Source organism: Leucoraja erinacea, chromosome 24 (genome assembly GCF_028641065.1).
Source record: "Leucoraja erinacea ecotype New England chromosome 24, Leri_hhj_1, whole genome shotgun sequence".
NCBI lineage: Eukaryota > Metazoa > Chordata > Chondrichthyes > Rajiformes > Rajidae > Leucoraja > Leucoraja erinaceus.
Genome location: NC_073400.1, coordinates 17212573 through 17235559, shown reverse-complemented (window position 1 = coordinate 17235559; position 22987 = coordinate 17212573). Strand labels below are relative to the sequence as shown.

The window sequence follows — 22987 nt, the reverse complement described above, 5'->3', positions numbered from 1 at the left end:
GGCTTATGTAGCAACTGTCTTTTTGTGAGATACTGCTTTAAACCTACACTTATACATCAACAACTGCATTGGTGCTGCTACACGTGCTCGCAAAGAAGGAAGATTTTATCGCAGACTTTTTTCCATCCTTCTTTGATCTTCATGGTCCATCTCCAACTCTTCCCTTCCCTTTCTGGTCACGGTCTCAGAGGAAATGCAGGCCATAAACAGCATCTGGAAGCCCAAATATTCTTGCCTTCTGCATGAACCATTCATTTTCCCAGTTCCTCCTTGCTACAGTGATGAGTCATTCTGCACAGTTGCCTCTCGAATCACCTTCCTTCCTGAACTGTGGCTTTCGCTCCATCAACTTGTCAGAGCCCTTGACCTTATCACCTCCAATTTCTTTCCTTTCTGATTTCATCATTTGCACCCTTCTGTCTTCTCCACTTAACTTCAGCGTCCGTTGCCATCTCCATTCTTCTCTTCCACACCCGACTCGTCAATCAATCAACACCTTCTTTCCTAGATCTACCTATCTCTTGCCAGATCTTGCCTCATCCCTTCACTCTACCTCTTTCTATCAACTACCCCGCCTCTACTCCAATGGCCATAAGAAGGGTCCTGACCCAATATGTCGTCTGTCCATTTCCCTCCATGGATACTGCTCAACCCGATGAGTTTATTTTATTTTTTTCCCTTTCTTCCAATCCCAACAGAGAGTTTGGACTTGAGTGAAACATTACCCATTGCTCATGGATGCTGTCTGATATACTGAGTGTTTTCAGTACTTTGTTTTTAGTTCTGTCTTCATTTAATTATTAAAAAGGATACTGGTACCTTCTTCAATATCTTTTGGAAAGAACTATGTAGAAGTTGTAATTACAATCAATAATGTAATCCCACATTTTCTGACTTTGCACTCCTTCATTATCTTGAGATTAATGCACTCATTATCTTGGATTTGTGAAAAGTTAATTTTTAACCTGTCAAAGTAATTACATATTGTCAAAATTATTAATTCCTAGTTGTAGCAGTTGTTTACAATCCTTACGGATCAAGAAACTTGTAATGTTCAACATACATTGGAAAATGTGTATCTGTCCAGGTAATAGAAATATTAACATTTAGTCTGCAGGATGTCAATGGCTTGATCTTTGGGGGTTTCCTGCTAATGTTGAAATCACTTTCTGATTGACTGCTTTAATCAACTTTTTTCTTATTAACTGGATCAAAGGGGGAGAGAGAGACAAGTGGACTTGCAGCACATGCTCTTCAGTTTCCTCCTTGCTTCACAACTATAGGGACTTAAAAAGACACAATGTGCTTGAGTCGCTCAATGGGTCAGGCAGATTCTCTGGGGGACATAGACAGGTGACATTTTGGGTCGGGACACCTCTTCTGACCCCACACAATGTCACCTCTCCATGTTCTCCAGAGATTTTGCTTGATCCACTGAGCTACTCCTGCACTTTGTATCCTTTTGTGTAAACCAGCAACTGCAGTTCCTCCTTTCTATCTAGGGACTTAAATTTGTCCTTCATTTCTGTTAAGAAATTTGATAGTCAAATCATGAAAATCATTGACAAAATGTTGACTTTAGTTCCTTGAATGCTTATTTTCTTTACTTTTTAAATTGTTTGCTATTGTTTTCAGTAAATACACCTCTTTTAATTGACCTATCTCAGTTATTGACGATTGAAGGAACTTTAAACTCAACAAACATCATATGTTAGCCCTCCCATTCCCAATCCGACCTCTCTGTCCTGGGTCTCCTCCATTGCCAGAGTGAGCAACACCGGAAATTGGAGGAACAGCACCTCATATTCCGCCTGGGTTGCTTGCGTCCGGATGGCATGAACATTGAATTCTTCCAATTTTGCTAGCCTTTGCTGTCTCCTCCCCTTCCTTAACCCTCGAGCTGTCTCCTCCCATCCCCCCGCCCTCGGGCTCCTCCTCCTCCCTTTTTCCTTCCTTCTCCCCCCCCATCAGTCTGAAGAAGGGTTTCAGGCTGAAACGTCGCCTATTTCCTTCGCTCCATAGATGCTGCTGCACCCGCTGAGTTTCTCCAGCATTTTTGTGTACCTTCATGGGCAAGAAAGTAGTCCGTTTTTGATTTGAGTGTACTGTGGATATTGATCTTTACATTAAAATTAATAGAGAGCAAAGATCAGATTGTTACAGATGCAAGGATTGTGAAAACGCTCAAATTGTAACAGGTTGTAATGTTTTCATTAAATTATTTTGATGTCTATGACCAATCTTAAATTTTTGATTCTTGTATATCACAGCACTTTACGTTAAGTGCACTATGCAGACATACAACACAAAAACATGTAATTCAGCCCAATGCCAATGGAGGGTTGAAGGAAGCATTTGTAAATCATAAGTGAATTTAAAGAAACTGAATTTAAGGCATTGGAAGTTTGCAACATTGTAGAGACTTTTTTTGAAGTCGGGAGTCTTTGCCACAAGTTGCTTGGTCTTTGGCAATTAATATGCCTGGTGCAGTGAATATTCTGATCAGCACTGACAACAGTGTTTGGTATGAATATGAGGGTGGTGCTATTGAACTGAAGTGGTTCAATTCTGTGTTGAGACTGTAATTGTCTAGAGCTTGCATGCCTATATATTCTCACCCATGCTTATCTCCGGGTGGTCCTGATTCCTCTCACGCTCCAAAGATGTGTGGGTTTGTAAATTAATTTGCTCTGGTAAAAATATTGTAAATTGTCATTGCGGACTCGTGAGGCGAAGGACCACGGTCAGCACCCATGGCTCAATGGTAGAGTACAGTATCAGAGACCCATGTTCGATCCCGTACGGGTACTATCTGTACGGAGTTTGCATGTTCTCCCTATGACTGCGTGGGATTTTTCTCTCCGGGTGCTCCGGTTTCCTCTTCCAATCTAACGATGTACAGGTTAATTGGCTTCGGAAAGTTGTAAAAAAAAATGTCGTTGGTTGTGTGTAGGTTAGTGTGTAATCGCTGTTCGGCGTGGACTCGGTGTGCTGAAAGGCCTTTTCCGCGCTGTATCGCGAAAGTCTAAAAGTGAAGTCTAAAAAATATTTTCCAGATGTTGCTTCATACAGGCAAGGACTGCATTTACTGATGACTTGGGAAATGAATTGAATGTTTTGGAGCCATCAGTGAACATTCTTCCTGACTGTATGATGGAGGGTAGATTGTTAATGAAATAGTTGAAAATGATTAGATATTGAGCATTGCTCTGAGGATGTCCTGCAGTGATATACTGGGGCAGAGATAACCTCCAACAAGCACTTTGTATAAAGCATATTTCCTGTTGGTAGGGTTTTCGTGTGAATCCCACTGATTTTAGTTTAATGAGGAACTCTCTAAGCCGTCCAATGTGAAATGCTGCCTTTATGTCAAGGGCGGCCATTCATATCTCAACTGTTGAATTTGGCATTTTTTGACATTTAGACCAAGATGGTAATGAGAGCTGGGTTGAGTAAGAATGACAAAGTAAAACCTTGACATTTGTGAATATTTAATTGTTGAGCGATTTGATGATGCTACTGAGGATGCAATTTTGCTGATGATTGAAATTAAATTTGATGCAATGATAAATCAGTGAATTGGATTTGACCTGCTAATTGTGGATAGATGCCTGGACAATTTTCCACATTGTTAGGTGGATGTCAGTTTGGAACAGAATTGGATCATGGGATATGCAGCTAGTTCTAGAGCCCTTTAGCATTGCAGCAGGAATGTCTATGGTACATTCATTTTCTTGATGATAGCATGTATTGAAACAAATTGGTTGAAGACTGTGTTCCTTGATGGCAGCAATGTCAGCGGAAAGCCAAGATGAATCAATCACTTTGTATTTCTGGCTGAAAATGTTATGACTCCATCAGCATTGTCTTTGCTATTTGTATCCCTATCATCGAAGATGTAGATGTTCTTGGAGCCTTCTCTACATCTTAGATGATCAACTATCAATCACAATTTTACAAGCTTTGATCTAATCTGTTGGGTGTGAGACAACAACTCCATATTGTCTGTTGTGTTTGCTATTTTGCGTACACAACCCTGTGTTGCAGTGTGGTTACAAGGGAAACTTAAATTTTGGTGATGCCCCTGGCATGCCTTCCATGTCCATAGAAACCTGCTTGACCCCCGGCTTTGTGATAACCAACAAATCGGTGATACAGCACACCATGATGGAATGGTTAAATATTAGACTTTTCTTTGGACTTTAGAGATACAACGCAGAAACAGGCCCTTTGGCCCACTGAATGTGTGCTATCCAGTGATCATCCTGTACACTAGAACTATCCTACACACTAGGGACAATTTTAACTTTACAGAAGCCCATGAACCTGCAAACCTGTATGTCTTTGGAGTGTGTGAGGAAACAAGAGCACCAGGGGAAAACTCACGTAGTCACATGTAGAACGTACAAACTCCACACAGGCAGCCCCCGAATCAGTATCGAACCCAGGTCTCGGGTGCTGTAAAGCAGCAGCTCCAACACTATGCCACTGGTGGAATATAATTCAGCTGATGATTGGTTCAAGCACGATTTGAACGGAATACATATTATTTTGATGATGGAGCCGCAAAATATGATGGAGATTATGCTTTGTATGATGATCGGACTTTGTCCCTTCAGGACAATAGTGCTCACTTGTCAATGTTGCCATCGGTAACTGATAATTTTACATGGAGGGATTGCGGGCTTGCCCTTTGTGCTGTGTCACTCACCATCTGCTCTAGACTTGCTCTTGCCGCAGTCCTTCAAAACTGGGCCAGTGCTCTGAGGTAGGCACTCACTACACAACCACATTTGGTGATGGAACAATGATAGCCAATAGCCTTCCTAAGGACAGGTAATCACCGTCTTGTGAAAAGTCTTAATCAAAATGGTAGACTTTGCTGGATTTAATTAGATATTGTTTAGTCTATTGTAATGTGCACCGAGGTACAGTGAAAAGCTTTTTATTGCGTGCTAACCAGCCAGCGGAAAGACGATATATGATTACTATCAAGCCGTCCACGGTGTACAGATACATGATAAAGGGAATAACGTTTAGTACAAGGCAAAGTCCAGTAAAGTCCGATTAAAGATAGGACGTGAGTCTTCAATGAAGTAGAGAGTAGCTCAGAACCGCTCTCCAGATGTTGGTAGGATGGTTCAGTTGCCTGTTAACACTGGGAAGGAACTGTCTCTAAATCTGGAGGTATCCATTTTCACACTTCTGTACTTCTTGCCTGGTGGGCGAGGGGAGAATAGGAAGTGATCGGGAGGAGACTCATCCTTGGTTATGCTGGTGCCCTTGCCGAGACAGGAATGGCATTATTTCAGCTTATAGCAATGACCAATCATGCTAAAACTGAAATACAGGCGATATTTGTGCGCACCATTTTGAAGTGCTTAAAGAATTGACCATATTGCTATTTGTAGTATTTCCTGTGTAATTTATTCTTGTTGGAAAACCACCCTTGTGGCAATGTAAACATTTTCCTTAAGAGATCAATTGAAATAGGAGAAGCCGGTTATGGTAAGGTAACCTAATCTTTTATTTTTATTGTGAAATAAGTTTTATTCAATGTTTCATTAAAGATAATGACTTTGACCTCATTTTTATTCTAGGTAGAATAACGCTCCAGAAACAGCAGTCACTCCCTTCGCGCCGTGTTATTCCATTAGTGGCAAGAATCTCAGATCAGAATGCATCAGGGGCACCACCAATGACTATCAGAGAAAAGTCTCGCCAGGAAAAGTTCAGGCAGCTTTTAAGTAGTGCACATACAGATTTGGGTAAGTTCATCAAGAGGTGGGATCCACCACATTGTTTTTAGTGAAGCTCATGCCGTGAGGAACAAACTTTTTCCCTTTCTATGCAATATGTTGGAGGTGTCGGCTTTACTGATGAATTCTTTCTGTTTCCTAACTTTCTCGCTGTCTAATAATTCTCTTTTTTCTTTTCCTTCTCTCTTTTTTCAATCTTCTTTCTCATTTGTCTTTGCCTTTTTCTCCTTTACGATTTGCCTTTCTTTCTTTTCTAGCATTTTTCCCCCTTTCCCATCTCTTTTCTTTTCCGTTTGTTTTCCCAGTATAATGTTATAAAACTGAAAAGTATGTTTAGTCACTTTAAACTTAATGAATGCCATTTCAACATGTTTCTTTTCCTTATCATTTTTTTTCTCTACCATAACACCATGATATCTTTGTGCAATGATTATCTCAGCTTCTAAGCTACATTTATAACAACTAATTCATAACTTCATAAACTGGATTTTCAACCCAGAATATTACATATTGGGACAACCAGTTCATCCATGTAATCTTCATGTACCAGTGAAAATGAATTTAAGTTGACTGAAATGTCCGTTATTACCACAGTAGACAGAACAACATAAAGAAAACTTTAAAGCAAAGCATTTATAAACGTCTATAAATATTTAAAAAATATTTATAAATTAGTACCAAGAGAACAGAAATATTTTTTGTTTTGTCATTTTCTGGAGCATTTCTTGCAATCTGATTTTTATTTTTGGAATCCAATGTTATTAGTTTCTCAATATACATAATTACAGGCTGTGTAAAGGTACAAAGAGATCAAGAGGTTTAAAACTTAGCTGGTTAAGTTAATGGAACTAATTTTTGGGTAAAAAATGCATGTTTTTTTTAGTGCAGCGCAGCTAACAGTTACACATTTATATAGCAGTCATAGAAACATAGAAATTAGGTGCAGGAGTAGGCCATTCGGCCCTTCGAGCCTGCACCGCCATTCAATATGATCATGGCTGATCATCCGACTCAGTATCCCGTACCTGCCTTCTCTCCATACCCCCTGATCCCCTTAGCCACAAGGGCCACATCTAACTCCCTCTTAAATATAGCCAATGAACTGGCCTCAACTACCCTCTGTGGCAGAGAATTCCAGAGATTCACCGCTCTCTGTGTGAAAAAAGTTCTTCTCATCTCGTATGCTTCTCAATCTGTTCTTCTCAATCTGTATTGTGTGTATATATATTATATTAAAGGTGTACCAGAAGGTAACATGGGTTGAATTACCTTTGCCACAGTTCGTAATGTCAGAGTAAAGTCTCTCAGTTATGTGGTGTATCCATTATAATTTTGCTTCAGAGTAAGATTTACAGTTTGCAGTAATCTACATTTAATAGTTATTGAGCATTTAAGTATCGTTAACAATCCTTAGGTACACAAAAATGCTGGAGAAACTCAGCGGGTGCAGCAGCATCTATGGAGCGAAAGAAATAGGCAACATTTCGGGCCGAAACCCTTCTTCAGAAACGTTGCCTATTTCCTTTGCTCCATAGATGCTGCTGCACCCGCTGAGTTACTCCAGCATTTTTGTGTACCTTCGATTTTGCAGCATCTGCAGTTCCTTCTTAAACTCATTAACAATCCTTGTTCGAGGCATACCATGAACCTACCTCCGAACTCTACCTCCGCTACATCTGAACTGCATTGGTGCTATCTCCTGCACCCATACAGAACTCACTGACTTCATCCATTTCACCACTAACTTCCATCCAGCACTCAAATACACCTGGACCATTTCCGACATCTCCCTACCGTCTCTAGACCTCACTATCTCCATCGCAGGTGACAGATTACTGACCAACATCTTCCCACCCTAAGGACTCCATCCCCTACTCCCATTTCCTCTGTCTACGCCACATCTGCACTCAGGATGAGGCGTTCCAAACCAGGGCATCAGAGATGTCCTCATTCTTTAGGGAACGGGTTTCCCCTCTTCGACTATAGATGAGGCTCTCACCCAGGGTCTCTTCTATACCGCGTAACTCTGCTCTCTCTCCCCATCCTCCCACTCGTAACAAGGGCAGAGTCCCCCTTGTCCTCACCTTCCACTCTACCAGCCGTCACATACAACAAATAATCCTCTTGACATTTTCGCCACCTCCAATGGGACCCCACCACTGGCCACATCTTCCCATCTCCACCCCTTTCGGCTTTCCACAGAGACCGCTCTCTCCATAATTCCCTGGTCAATTTGTCCCTTCCCACCCAAACCACCCCCTCTCCTGGCACTTTCCCTTGCAACCGCAGGAAATGCTACACTTGTCGCTTTACCTCTCCCCCCCCCCCTTGACTACATTCAAGGACCCAAGCAGTCTTTCCAGGTGCTGCAGAGGTTCACCTGGACCTCCTCCAACCTCATCTATTGCATCCGTTGCTCTAGGTGTCAGCTGCTCTACATCAGTGAGACCAGGCGTAGGCTTGGCGATCGCTTCACCCAACATCTTCGCTCGGTTTGCAATAACCAACCTGATCTCCTGGTGGCTCAGCACTTCAACTCCCCCTCTCATTTCGAATCTGACCTTTCTGTCCTGGGCCTCCTCCATGGTCAGAGTGAGGCCCACCGTAAATTGGAGGAGCAGCACCTCATATTTCACTTGGGTAGTTTACACCACAGCAGTATGAGCATTGACTTATCCAATTTTAGGTAGTCCCTGCTTTCTCCCTCTTTCCCCTCCCCTCGAGCTCTCCCACAGCTCACTGTCTCCGCCTCTTCCTTTCTTTTTCCCGCCCCCCCCCCCCACATCAGTCTGAAGAAGGGTCTCGACCCAAAACATTGCCTATTTCCTTCGCTCTACAGGTGCTACCTCACTCGTTGAGTTTCTCCAGCATTTTTGTCTACCACCGAGCATTTAAGTATTACTACTTTTTGTCAGTGGCTGCCAGTATTTACATTATATTCTACGCTGACATGGGTTCATTTTTCAGTTATTTAAATCATGGGTTGTTACCATTCAGTACCTCGTGTTCATAAGTGATAGGAGCAGAATTAAGATATCAAGGATCCGGTGGCGGTGACTTGTGGCTGCGGCTCGCCTGCAGTCCGTCTGTCTTTTTTCTTTTTTTTGTCTTGTTGATATGTTTTTGGTTTATTTTTAGTTGTGTATATGTGCGGGGTGGGGGAAACTTTTTAATCTCTTCCTTGAGCGGGGACGCGACCTTTTCCTTGTCGTGTCTTCATTTCGCTGGGGCTTAACATCGTGGAGCTGGCGGCCTCCAACTGGTATTGTCCTGAAGCCTGACTTCGGAGGCTGTGGTGACACTGAGGCTGCGACCCGACTTCGGGGCTTCGACCGCAGGCCCTGTGGAATGTAAAATCGGGAGCTCGCAGGTCCCTGGTAGGAGAACAATTTTCGGGAGCTCCCGCAACGGCAACTTCACCCGCCCCGAATCATGGGGTTTGAATCGGCCCGTCGCAGGGCCTTACATCGCCCGGCGCGGCTTAATCAGCCGCGGGACTTACCATCGCCTGCAGGGGGCTTTAACATCAAGAGCCTCGAACGCCTCCACGCAGCAGTTTGACTGCCTGACCGCGGGAGAAGAACAGAACAGGGAAGAGATAAGACTTTTACCTTCCATCACAGTGAAGAGGTGTTTGGAGATTCACTGTGATGGATGTATGTGTGGAACTGTGTTAAGTGTTTTTTTTTGCTGTTATGACTGCAAGGAACGAAATTTTGTTCAAACCTTTGTTTGTTTGAATGACAATAAAGGCATTCCAATTCTAATATTCAGCCCCATCAAGTCTATTCCGCCATTTAATCACGTCTGATCTATCTTTCCGTCTTAACCCCATTCTCTTGCCTTCTCCCCATAACCCCTGGCATCAGTACTAATCAAGAATCAACAGTGCCCTCCATAATGTTTAGGACTAAGACCATCATTTACTTAGCTGACTCTGTTCTTCACAATTTGAGATTTGTAATTAAAAAAAATCACGTGTCAGATTTTAATAAAGGTCAATTTTATACATTTTGTTTTCACCATGTAGAAATTATAGCAGTGTTTATTTTATACATAGTCTCCCCATTTCAGGGCACCATAATGTTTGGGACACAGCAATGTGATGTAAATTAAAGTAGTCATGTTTAGTATTTTGTTGCATATCCTTTGCAGGCAATGACTGCTTGAATCTGTGATTCATGGACATCACCAGTTGCTGAGTGTCTTCTCTGGTGATGCTCTGCCAGGCCTGTATTGCAGCCATCTTTAAGCTTATGCTTGTTTTGGGGGCTTTCAGTTTTCTCTTCAGCATATGAAAGGCATGCTCAATTAGTTTCAGATCGGGTGATTGACGGCCACTCAAGAATTGACCATTTTTTAGCATTGAAAAACTCCTCTAATGCTTTAGCAGTATGTTTGGGATCATTGTCTTGCTGTAGAATGAACCGCCGGCCAATGTGTTTTGAGGCATTTTGTTGAACTTGAGCAGATAGGATGTGTCGAAACACTTTAGAGTTCATTATGCCACTTACATCAGCAGTTGTATCATCAATGAAGATAAGTGAGCCAGTACCTTTAGCAGCCATACATGCCCAGGCCATAACACCACCACCACTGTGTTTCACAGATGAGGTGGTATGCTTTTGATCTTGGGCAGTTCCTCTCTCTTCCGTACTTTGCTCTTGACATGACTGATATAAGTTAATCTTCATCTCATGTGTCCACAAGACCTTTTTCCAGAACTGTGGTTGCTCTATTCAGTACTTATTGGCAAACTGTAACCTGGCCACCCTATTTTTTGCGGCTAACCAGGGTTTTGCGTCTTGCAGCGTAGCCTCTGTATTTCTGTTCATGAAGTCTTCTGCGAAGAGTGGCCAATGACAAATCCACACCTGAAGAGTGTTTCTGACCTGTCAGACAGGTGTTTGGGGATTTTTCTTGATCATAGAGAGAATTCTTCTGTCGTCAGTTGCGGATGTCTTCCTTGGCCTGCCAGTCCCTTGGCGATTATTAAGCTCACCAATGCTCTCTTCCTTCTTAATGATGTTCCAAACAGCTGATTTTGGTTGGCTGATTTCTCTAACAGTTGTATTGTTTCTCAGTCTCATAATGGCTTATTTGACTTTCATTGGCACTACTTTGCCTCTCTTATTGATAAACAGCCATAAAAGTTTATAAATGTAATGGAAAGACTGGAGGAAAGACGTGGTGCTGAGAGATTAAGGAGGCAATTAAACACACCTGAGCAATTACAAACACATGTGAAGCCATGGGTCCCAAACATTTTGGTGCCCTGAAATGGGGGAACACAGTTGTAATTTCTACATGGTGAAACCAAAATGTATAAAAATAGCCTTTAATAAAATCTGACAATGTGCACTTTAACCACACGTGATTTTTTTTCTATTACAAATCTTAAATTGTGGAGTACAGAGGCAAATAAATAAATGATGGGTCTTTGTCCCAATCATTATGGAGGGCACTGTATCTCTGCCTTAAAAAAAATATCCACTGACTTGGCCTCCACAGCCTTTTGTGGCAATACATTACACAGATTCACCACCCTCTGACTACAAGAGACAATAGACATTTATTATTGTCACATGCACCAATTGGTACAGTGAAATTTGGGTTCATCATACAGCTATACGAATAAAAAAAAGAACAAAACACGATAGTATTTTAACATTAACATACCCTGCACAGCGGAATCAAAGTTTCTTACTGTGAGGGAAGGCCCAAAGTTCAGTCACCCTCCTCTTTGATGTTCTTTGATGTACACCCATGGTCGGGGACTCCCGCAGTCGCCGCTACGAGTGGCCTGATGCTCAGGCCCTCTCGCCGGGATGGTGGACCTCCGACGTCAGAACGGGAGAACAACCTCAGCGGACCTCTGAAACGGCCACTTCCTACCAGAGTCCGCGGCTCCCAAAGTCCACAGGCCGCGCCGAGCGGAGATCCACACTGGCAGCCCTCGGCAAAGGGACGCAGGGCACCGCGATGTTGAAGTCAGCGCCGCCCGCGCTGGAAGCTCTTCAAACCACAGCTCTGCGATGTTGTTGCAGCAGGCCCAGCACTCCGGAGCTTCAAACGGCGATCCCAGGTGAAGCATCGCCAGCTCCGTGATGTATCCAGCGCTGCGCCACCGCTGCTGGAGCTCTGGTCCGGTCCCCGGCAGGAAAGGCCGTGCCAATCCAGTTGGTAGGTCGTGAGGAGAGGGGCGAGGATGCGACTCGGAGAATAGTCGCATGCTCGCCATGAGGCGACTGAGGGTCGGTTTCCCTTTACCCTACCCCCCTCCCCCACATAGAAAAACTAAAGACACCTCCTCAACATACTTTTAAACAAACTAAAACGGACAGACTGTAGGTAGAGGCAGCCTTCTTGTGGCGCCCCTAGTGAATTTCTCTCCATTTCCTTCCTAAAGGAACGTCCTTTGATTCTGAGGCTATGACCTCTGGTCCTATATTCTCCCACTACCTTTATAAATAGACAATATGTGCAGGAGTAGGCCCTTCGAGCCAGCACCGCCATTCAATGTGATCATGTCTGATCATTCCCAATCAGTACCCCTTTCCTACCTTTTCTCCATATCCCCTGACTTTGCTATCTTCAAGAGCCCTATCTAGCTCTCTCTTGAAAGTATTCAGAGAATCGGCCTCCACCGCCCTCTGAGGCAGAGAAGTCCACAGACTCACAACTCTCTGTGAGAATATTTTTTTCCTCGTCTCCATTCTAAATGGCTTACCCCTTATTCTTAAACTGTGGCCACTGGTTCTGGACCTCCCCAAAATCGGGAACATGTTTCCTGCCTCTAGCGAGTCCAAACCCTTAATAATCGTATATGTTTCAATAAGACTGCCTCTCATCCTTCTAAACTCCAGAGTATACAAGCCCAGCCGCTCCATTCTCTCAGCATATGACATCCCGGGAATTTAACCTTGTAAATCTATGCTGCACTCCCTCAATTGCAAGAATGTCCTTCCTCAAATTATGGGACAAAAAGTGCACACAATATTCCAGGTGTGGTCTCCCTTGGCAAAGATCATAAATGGACATCAAATATGATAATTGGATTTTCTAAATTAGCTTGTATTGTTTTGGTTGATTGGAAGAACACTAATCTCTGTCTCTGTAGCTAGAATGTGATGGTTAATGAGCTTTTCTTGGGAGTATTGCTTAGGGTAGCACAGCTGTTGCACTTCAACTCCTATTTGCTTCATGTTTCAATTACTTTACTCTAATCGCACACAAAAGAAGACTGAATGCAAACTTGTCAGGAATGACTTGCTCATGCGAGCATTGTCACTGAGATTGATGACTGGAAAAACTATCAGGAAACTGCATTCTCATTTGCACGAGATGCTTTTTAAATATGTCATTTATTTCAGGGTTTTCTAAGGGCATGAAATATTTCAAGTTGAATTGCTGTTCTAGCAGCAACTGTGATAATCTCAATTAATAAGCTCTTTCTGTAGATCAAGCCTGTTGATAAAGAAAGAATAATTCTTGAATGTGACACAAGATGGTGCTAGCATGCTGAAGGAAGACAATTCAGACTAAGCTGAAGTTGTCAGTGCGGATATATCTCCAGTGTCATTAATATAATGAATTTAAAATGTTCATCCATCTTTAGAAATGCAAGCTCAAGAAGCAGCTATCAGGTGCTGTTTGTAAAATTTGCCTCCCTTGTAATTTAAGGATGAAGCCACATTGAAATGTTAAGCATACTATATGACAGAATCTCATTTTGATATTTTAGGAAACGGTGTAAGCATGTGAAAGATGGATTTCACCACCTTCATGTCTAATAGACAGAATTTTGTGGGGTTAAGTCATGTTGAAATTTAAACCGGTACAATATTAACTGAAGTGGATAGTGGCTCACACAAACAATAAAGAAGATATTTACAAATGGTTTTGAGTAGGTTCTGCACATGAATGCTACCTGATTTGAATAGTCAAGATCAGGTGTTATTTATAAATTATACTCTTCAATGGTGTGATGAAATACACTAAATAGGTTGTTACTTGATATTGGTTTATTGTTGCATGTGCAGAGAAATAATGAAATACCTTATTTTGTGTGCAATCCAGTCAAATCATGCTATGTACAATCAAATCGTACATAACTACAAGAAGTCATGCAAAGTGAAAAATTCCAGAGTGCAGAATGTAGGGTTATAGCTACAGAAATAGTGTAGATTTAAAAAACAAACAAGGGCTGCAACATGGAAGGTTATATTATCAAGACTATACTCTTGGCTCATGAGAGGTGCATTAAATGTTCTGATAACACCAGTGAAGAAGCTGTTCCTGAATCTGATTGTACATGCTTTCAAGCTTTTATATCTTCTGCCCGTCAGAAGAGGAAAGAAAAGGAATGCCTGCAGTGCAAGCGGTCCATGATTATGTTGGCTTCTTTCCCGAGGCAGTGTGAAATGCAGGTAGAGTCGGTGGGGTGGAGGCCAGTTTGCGTGATGGACTGGCCAATCACAAATCTCTTTGCGATTTCTAGCAGTTTTGGGCAGAAAAGTTGCCAAATCAACTTTGTGATGCATCTTGATAGAATGCGTTCCATGATGCATCTGTCGAAATTGGTAAGTTATTGGGAATATAATTAGAGACCTAGAACACATCCTTGCGGGGCACTGGTGTTGAGAATTACCGTGAAGGATATTTTGTCATCTATCCTCCCTGATTGCGGTCTGTGGGTTAGGAAGTCGTGAATCCAGTTGCAGAGGGGTGCTAATTCCTAGGTTCAGGAGTTTGGAGATGTGTTGATGACTTGGGGTTGAGACACTTCTACTTATGGTCTTTAATAAATAAAATCTTTGGTATACTCTTAATTGCTGCAATTGTATTTAGTTGGGTATATTCTACAGACTATTGTCAATGTAAAAGTAACAGGACTCTTAAATATTTAAATTGTCGTGCTGTTGTTTTGCAAACATACACTTTCAGCAATTACATTCAGCAATTATTTGTTACAATAATGTTAAAAATGTGACCAGTCATTTAAAAAAAAAAAAAATTAAATAACAGATTAAGATTAATTTGGGAGCTGTCCGAAAAAGGGTCTTGACCCTAAACGACAGCAATCCATGTTCTCCAGAGATGCTGCCTGACCCGCTGAGTTACTCCAGTACTTTGTGTCTTTCCTTGGTTCAGCTCTAAGTTCAGGAGCGCATTTATTTCTTGTCAGTCCATTATGGAGAGGCAAGCAAAGGTAGAAAATGCTGGAAACACTGCAGGTTGAGCTGAAACCTGAGCTCTTTTCAATCTCCATAAACCCTCCCTAACTGGCTGAGTATGTCCAGCATTTTCCTTTACATTTCTAACAACTGAGATACTGCATTTTAAATTATAGAGTGCTACCTGCATATGAAACATGATGCATTCATGCAAGAATAAACTAATTTTATATTGATGCTTTGTTCTGCTGTTTCTGCAGACTCAGCCACAAGCAGCTGCAAAGTACATTTACTGGATTTGTTAAATTGGTGATCTTAATATGTCACAGTTATTGAAGACTGCTCTTTCCTCAGCATCTGTTCAGCCCAGTGTTTACGGATGCTGGGCAAATGCAGAAAGTATTAATGAACGTGACGGTTTCTGACTCGGGATGCTAATTGTGCTGGAGACTAAAGGAGTGAATGATGATTCATCTTGACTGCCTTAATCTCCATCATCATAGAAACCAATCAACCAATTTCTTTCAGTCTGCGTGATTGAAAAGTAGACTGAGAACACTTGGAAAATGCCAAAGTTATTAGACTGGACACAAAGGGTGGTCAATGTATGGAACGAACTGTCAGAGGCGGTTGTTGAGATGGGTACTATTGCAACATTTATGAAAGTTTTAGACAGTGCATGGATAGGACAGGTTCAGAGGGATATGTGCCAAACGCAGGCAGGTGAGAGTAGGTGGGACCACGTTGGATGGTGTGGGCAATTTGAAGGACCTGTTTCCACACTGTATGACTCTTTATCACTCCACTCAGTATCCAATCTGCATTATCAAATGCCAATTGATTGCACCAATTGCTCTGTTCTGAGAGATGCTCAGCATTTCAAAGTTCAAGGCCCAGGACAATAAATATAACAAAAACCTTTGCATGTTTTCATCATAGCCTCGTCTCCTTGCATTACTGCCGACTTCTTCCTTGGTGTAATCTCTAGGATTTCCTTGGCCAGTGAAACTCTTGCCTCAGACTCCCTCCCAGATCTTGCCAGCGGTAGCCGTGGAAGGCGAATGGACAGCGCATGGCGGGTAGCCGTATCGGTTCACTGAGCTGCTGGAATCTCTGCAACGTTCTGGGGATCGCGTGGATCGGATAAGACCGGAGACTCCACAGAGATTGGACTAGTGCGCGGATCGGATGCTGCCTGCAACAAATCGGAGCGGAGATGGAGGAAATCGACAGTATCGCCAGGGCAGACCATCCCCTGCAATATGAACCCGCCACCGCCCGCACAACGGATCTTTAAGGCCAAGATAAAACTCTATTTTAAGAGCTCAAAACTTGAAGGTCACAATACAGTGTCGAAACGTGGCAATTCTTTGTGTACTGCCTTGGTGAAGTCTACTATTCTTAAGGGCCTGTCCCACGATGCGAGTTTACCCAAGAGCTCTCCTGAGTTTAAAAAAAAATTCAAACTCGTGGTACTTCATCACATTTTTTTACTCTTGGAAATTTTTCGCACTGTTGAAAAAAACTTCACGATTTCCGCTTTTCCCGGAGTACCTGCCGTTAGCATTACGAGCCGCTACAAGACATCCACGAGCTCTGACGTAGCCGCTACGTACATTCTACGTACTTACCACAAGCTTGATTTTTTTTTTTAAACTCGGGAGAGCTCTTGGGTAAACTCGCATTGTGAGACAGGGCCTTTACACTACCATCATAGCACTTTTGTACTTATTTATGGTTGTGCTTATAGTATGATTTTACTGAATTGTATGCAAAATAAAGAATTTCACTGTGTCTAGGTATACACAACAATAAAATACCATTAAACCATTCCAGCTGTAGTCACAACACCTAGCTGTTTCAGTACAGCGACCATACAGGACTTCTATCTTCTGCTGCTCCTATTCCTCAGAGGTTCTGTCTCCAAAACCAAGTTGTCCCAAAACCCACAACATATCTGTCCACTGCATTGACCGAACAACTGACTTAAAGAAATGATGTGAGAGTAGTATTTGATCAATTGTAGGTTTAAAGAAATCTTGATGATAATGACATCAATGATTATTAAGGGAGAGACACTCTAAGCTTTAATTCAGATCTTGCATAAAGAAAGATTAATGGCAGTCAATCATTTCAACCTAACCATATTGTTACAGCATTGCTTTGTGTTTTTAGGGCAGAGTGGCAGAGTAATTGCCTTACAGCGCCAGAGACCCTGGTTCGATCCTGACTATAGGTGGTGTCTGTACGCACGGGTTTTCCCCGGGTTCTCCCATTTCTCTGCACACTCCAAAGACGCACAGATTTGTAGGTTAATTAGTTTTGATAAGTTGTAAAATTGTCCCTAGTGTGTAGGATAGTGCTAGTGATCACTGGTCGGTGCGAACCCGGTTGGCCGAAGGGCCTGTTTCTACATTTCTAAAGTTTAAAGTTTAATCGTTTGTGGTTGTTTGGTCAGTCCTTTAATAGACTGAACATTTTGTTCTTATTCCTTCCTTTCTGCCTTATTTTAGCTTAGATGTTTATTTTGTCTTCCAATTTGACGAATGATTATTGACGATATACTTTCATCTTCAAAGTTGCTCATTGAAATTTGATTCCTTTGATATCAAATGCAAAATACTCCTCAATCTTCAACTATTATGGAGGCACGGGGAACTGCAAATGTTGGTTTCCAGAAAAAAGATGCAAAGTACTGGAGTAACTCCACGGGTCAGGCAGCATCTGGAGACCATGGATAGGTGACGTTTCTGGTCGGAAGTCTTCTTAAGAAAGCTTGTAGTAGGGGGCTGAAAGCTGGAAGAGAAGTGGGGGTGGGACAAAACCAGGCAAGTGATAGGTGGATACAGACGAGAGGAAATTTGATTGACAGATGGGTGGACATTGAACTATAATGAACATCTTTGGTTTTGGTCAATCACCCTGTTTGCCATTTAATCTCCACTGCAGTTTGCACTTTTCTGCAAATATTATTTTTTACTCACCACTCCAGTTCTTATCAAAGGTCATTGGCATTAAACATTGATCTTCTCTATCTTTCAGTCTGAAGAAGGGTTCCGACCCAAAACACCACCGATTCCTTTTCTCTTCCTGACCTGCTGAGTTATTCCAGCGTTTTGTGTCTATCTTCGGTATAAACCAGCATTTGCAATTCTTTCCACCACATTAATTGTTTCTTTCTCAGCATATGTTGGCTGACTTGCTGAATTTCTGCCGTATTTTCGTAATATTTTCAGTAATGGAACATTTTGCTTCATTAATACAAATGTTTTTTTAGTCTCAACTAATTCCTTCTTTACCAACCACAACCCCCTCTCCCAGTTGCTGGTCGGGCCACTGAGTTCCTCCAGCAGTTTGTTTTTTAGCTACTGATTCCAGAATCTGCAGTCTCCTGTGTTTATATTTCAATCAGTCTATGTGAATGGTTAAAGGGGAGAAGAATGTGCTTGGGTTCCTCTTTCTGACGACTGGCCAGCTCTCACTGGTGGAAATGTGCACTTGGGTTTCAGCTGAGGATTGCCTTGTGCCTTGATGTGATATGACTTGTGTTCACATAGCTTATGAGTGCTTGCTATTTTTGCTTCACACTTAAAGAATGAGAACTTTGGCAATCCACAAACAGCCCATGGTGTCATAAACACAGCGCGATTGTGCCAGTGGGGGAAGGAAAGACAGGAGAGTTGGCAGATTGAGTGGAAGGAAGAACTCTGGCTATGACAGGCAGCTGGCAGAGCAAGTCCTGGGATTTTGCTGCTTCATTGTCTTCCTAAGTTCTCTCCTTGTGGAAGAAGGAGCCAGAAAACCAAAGTGAAAATGTAAGACTGCAGAGCTGGTGCAAAGTGTGATTCGTGAAAACCTGATATTCATGAGACTTTGCTTTAAAATTCCATTAGCTCCATGTTCTGAACCCCTCAGGACATACTTTTCTTTTGCTTTTTGGTTGCCAAATTACTACTTATGGTATTCTTTGGTCGTTACATATGATTTAGCTTTCCACTTTGAAAGTCTTTATGAAGACATGATATCAAGATGAGTACCAAGTAATGTAAATTTGTAGGAAGGAACTGCAGACGCTGAAGATAGACAGAAAATGCTGGAGTAACTCAGCAGGACAGGCAGCATCGCTGGAGAGAAGGATTGGGTAACGTTTCAGGTCGAGACAGCAAAACACAAAGTGCTGGAGGACGTCAGCAGGCCAGGCCATATCTGTGGAGGGAATGAACAGGCGACGTTTTGCGTCACGACCCTTCAGACTGGACTAGTGCTAACAAAACACCTGGCTGTGGTAGCGTGTTTGGGTCTGGACAGGTGACATTTCGAGGTGGGACCCTTCTTTAGGCTGGGGAAGTGCTGAGAAAACTCATGTAGCTGTAGTAGGGAGTCAGAACATGGCTGAAGAGGAGGAGATGTTGGAATCACAGAGAGTGAACAGTGAGCGAGGGTTTCACAGAACTCTCAGAGGAGAATTTTGTTAAAGCAGGCATGCTTTGAGGAGATTTCAGTGCAGCAGCAGTAAACAAAAATTTTACATGAAATTTCAAAAGCAATGTGCTCACTAGTGAGGAATATGGAGGCTCGAGCCACTTCTGAAACACTCGTGGAGTTCTCAACCTTATAGTAGAAGAAAGCCATAAAATTATAAATTCCTTCAAAAGGGTAGAATTTAGTAAGAATTCAGGGTAGCACAGTGGCGCAGCAATGGAGCTGCTGCCTCACAGGGCCAGAGACCTGGGTTCGATCCTCACGACGGCCGCTGTCTGTGCAGAGTTTGCACGTTCTCCCTGTGACCGCATAGGTTTCCTTCGGGTGCCGCAGTTTCCTCACACATTTCAAAGACGTGCAGGCTTGTGTATTAATCAGCTGTAAATTGCCATTATTATGTTGAATTCATAGAGTTAGTGTACAGGATCGATGATCGGTGTGGACATGTTGTGCCGAAGGGCTTGTTTCCACGCTGTATCTCTATAAACTCTAAATTTATCAAAGATCCTTTTGTATAAATTAAAATCCAAGGAAGTAAACTGATGTATTTGACTGAAGCCTATATGTGACTAGTCAATATTGCTACAAAATGTGATACAGTTCAAAGTTTTTGAAACATTAACACCAAAGGTTAGATAAACAGAAGGCCAGCATATTAAAAAAATATTGTTGAGGGAGCTATGATGTGGAAAGAAATGCATTATATAAGACAACTGAAATAAATGAATTGAAGTGGAAAATAGTTAGACAATGGATGAATTATTTGTGTTGCAGGCAGATTTTGACAATTTCTTTGAATAGAGTTTGAATCAAGTCTCCTTGTTACATCACTTCTGCAAACGTGTAAATACATTCCTTAACTGCACAATGTGCTTTCTTCATCTTGTTAGATCGCAGTATTTAAAAAAAAAATGTAAATGCATTTCTCTGTGATAGAATACCATCATAGTCCTCGGAATCTTGAATGCGTGTAGGAAGTCTTGCAAGAAAATTTCTCATTTGTTTCAGTCTGTATAAAATTTGTAAGCATCTATGGAGGCTTTTATCTGTTTGTTTATTGATGGACCAGTAGTTAATGGTTCTATTAAATTTTGCTGTGTTATAAATTATGATCTTTAAGAACATCTGTGAAGAAAATAACAACACTGCCTCGTATCTCTTGGATTTATGAAGCTGACATAAAGCCAGCAAGAGTTGCCCTTTTTACACAGCATCAAATCCGTGGAGTAGCACTGGACTCCCTACATCCCCTCTTCCATTTACACACTCAGCATCTAATAGAATGGAACTGTAATTGTGCCAAAACTGCTGTGAGTGAAACTCCTACGAGTGTATGAAGAACCAGGGGTCGCGGTGTAAGAATAAGGGGTAGGCCATTTAGGACTGAGATGAGGAAAACATTTTTCACCTAGAGAGTTGTGAACCTGTGGAATTCTCTGCCACAGAAGGCAGCGGAGGTCAATTCACTGGATGTTTTCAAGGGAGATTTAGATTTAGCTCTTGGGGCTAAGGGAAATCAAGGGATATGGGGGAAAAAGCCAGAACGGGGTACTGATTTTAGGTGATCAGCCATGATCATATTGAAGGGTCGAATGGCCAACTCCTGCACCTATTTTCTATGTTTCTATGCAAGTAGTTAAAAAACTGATTGTTTCAAAACTGCCCAGGTGAAATTGGACACTATCGTGCGATTACACAACTACCACACAATATCTTATTGAATAACTTATTTTTTAATTATATTGTTTAAGTCAAAATTTCAGTCAATGGTCTGATGTGGGCGGTATAGTAAAATAAACTATATTAGGGTTAATGCAAGTGTATTTGGGATAGTTAGAGAAACAAACAGAATATTTAGTGTTTTATGAAATTGTTTTTCTTCAAAACACAAAAAATTGCTTTGAGGAAAATGTAATCCAGTTGTAATTAAGAAATAAAGATAAAATAAGTTAAATTGATATTTAATTCACAAGGTAGAGTATATTTTCTTATTGTATACAAATCTACAAATGATTGAAGTTTTTACAAGTTCCTTGTTCACCATCACTGACATCATGATTTCTCTCTGGCTTCAATATCTTGCTGTTGTTGCCACTGTACTAATGCCAAGAGGTTACCAAAAAAATAAGCAATTTGTTGTGAGTTTTTGAACATTTAATGCTGTGTATGCATGAAGAAAAGAAAAAAATTAAATTGCAAATTTATTGACATTATTTAGCTGAGAATTACTTTGCTAGAAGGCTTTATAATGCCATGCACTGGAAAAGGGTTGAGATAAAATAATGTTAAAATTCAATGATCTTGTAAAGTCCTTGACTTTATGACACTGCTGTGTTCATAGATCCCAATTCTTTCAACACAATTGATTTAACTCCCGTTTCCTAAAATTGTATGAATACAATAACCTGCGACTTGTATTACTGATTTTTTTTGATTGACATCTAATTTAGTTTAGTTTGGAGATTTAGTTTGGCGATACAGCACGGGAACAGGCGCTTCAGCTCACCGAGTCCACACCAATCAGCACTCACTGTACACTAACACTGCCCCACGCACCAAGGACAATTTACAATTTTTGCTATAGTCAATTAACCTACAAATCTGTAGGTCTTTGGAGTGGGGAGGAAACCGAAGCAACCAGCGAAAACCTACACGGTCACAGGGAGAACATACAAAATCCTTCAGAGAGCACCCGTAGTCAGGATTGTACCTGGGTCTCTGGCACTGTAAGGGTGCAAATGTACCGCTGTTCCACCGTCCCACCTATTTATCAAATATTAGACTAGGTCTCATAAACCAGGTAACTTTATTTTCTGTGGCAACATTAAATATTTTAAATTGTTTTGGATAATAACAGGACAAAAACAGGCCGTTCAGTCAACACAAACTATGCCATATTTTATACACCTCATGAATCTTTTACTCCACATTATCTTCTTTCTTTCTTTCTTTCTTTCTTTCTCCACAACACTTATCTCCTATTCCTTGTGCATGGATCAAACCTATGTGTATTAATATTATCTGCATTCAACGTCTCCACTTGTTAGGAAATTGCATATTTTCTGGTGAAAAGATATCGCCGTGTATTTAGTGTGAACATTTTGTTGCTATGTATTCTGTGTTGATCTGGATTCATTCGTAATATTGGGTAGAATAGACGATTTTGAAGTGCGATTACAAGGCAGAATTGGAATCACATGGCTCAGAGTGCGTCATGAAGCTGGAGAGCAAACAGTTGTTAACTCATCAGGCCACAGCCTTGGGTCAGTCCAGTAGTGTGCTTTTTTTAAATGTGAGATTTTGGGGTAGACATTTTAAAATATATTCTCATTTTAATCAATTTTGAATGCACTTTTCTGGCAGAAGCCTGCTTCAGTACAGATGGTGCTCTGCATTGTTGATATGTGATATTCACACTCATTAACCACTCTAATGTCATTACTGCAAGTTTGTTGAAAAATAATTTGCTGTGAATTATGACTAGCATATTTTATTATATGTTAATTCTCTGCAAGAAGCAAGAAAGAATCGCCTCCCAATTTACTTGATTTTATTATGTCGCCATCTGGA

General features: G+C 41.5%; 1 protein-coding gene across 5 annotated transcripts in view; it reads left to right on the top strand.

Moving 5' to 3' along the window:
• tbc1d22b (TBC1 domain family, member 22B) overlaps positions 1 to 22987 on the top strand; it is a 203253-nt gene that overhangs the window by 46117 nt on the left and 134149 nt on the right. For all 5 annotated transcript variants that reach the window (XM_055654616.1, XM_055654614.1, XM_055654619.1 and 2 more), the window contains one exon: positions 5601 to 5768. In XM_055654616.1, the coding sequence (XP_055510591.1) occupies positions 5601 to 5768 (168 nt within the window). The remainder of the gene's footprint in view (positions 1 to 5600; positions 5769 to 22987) is intronic.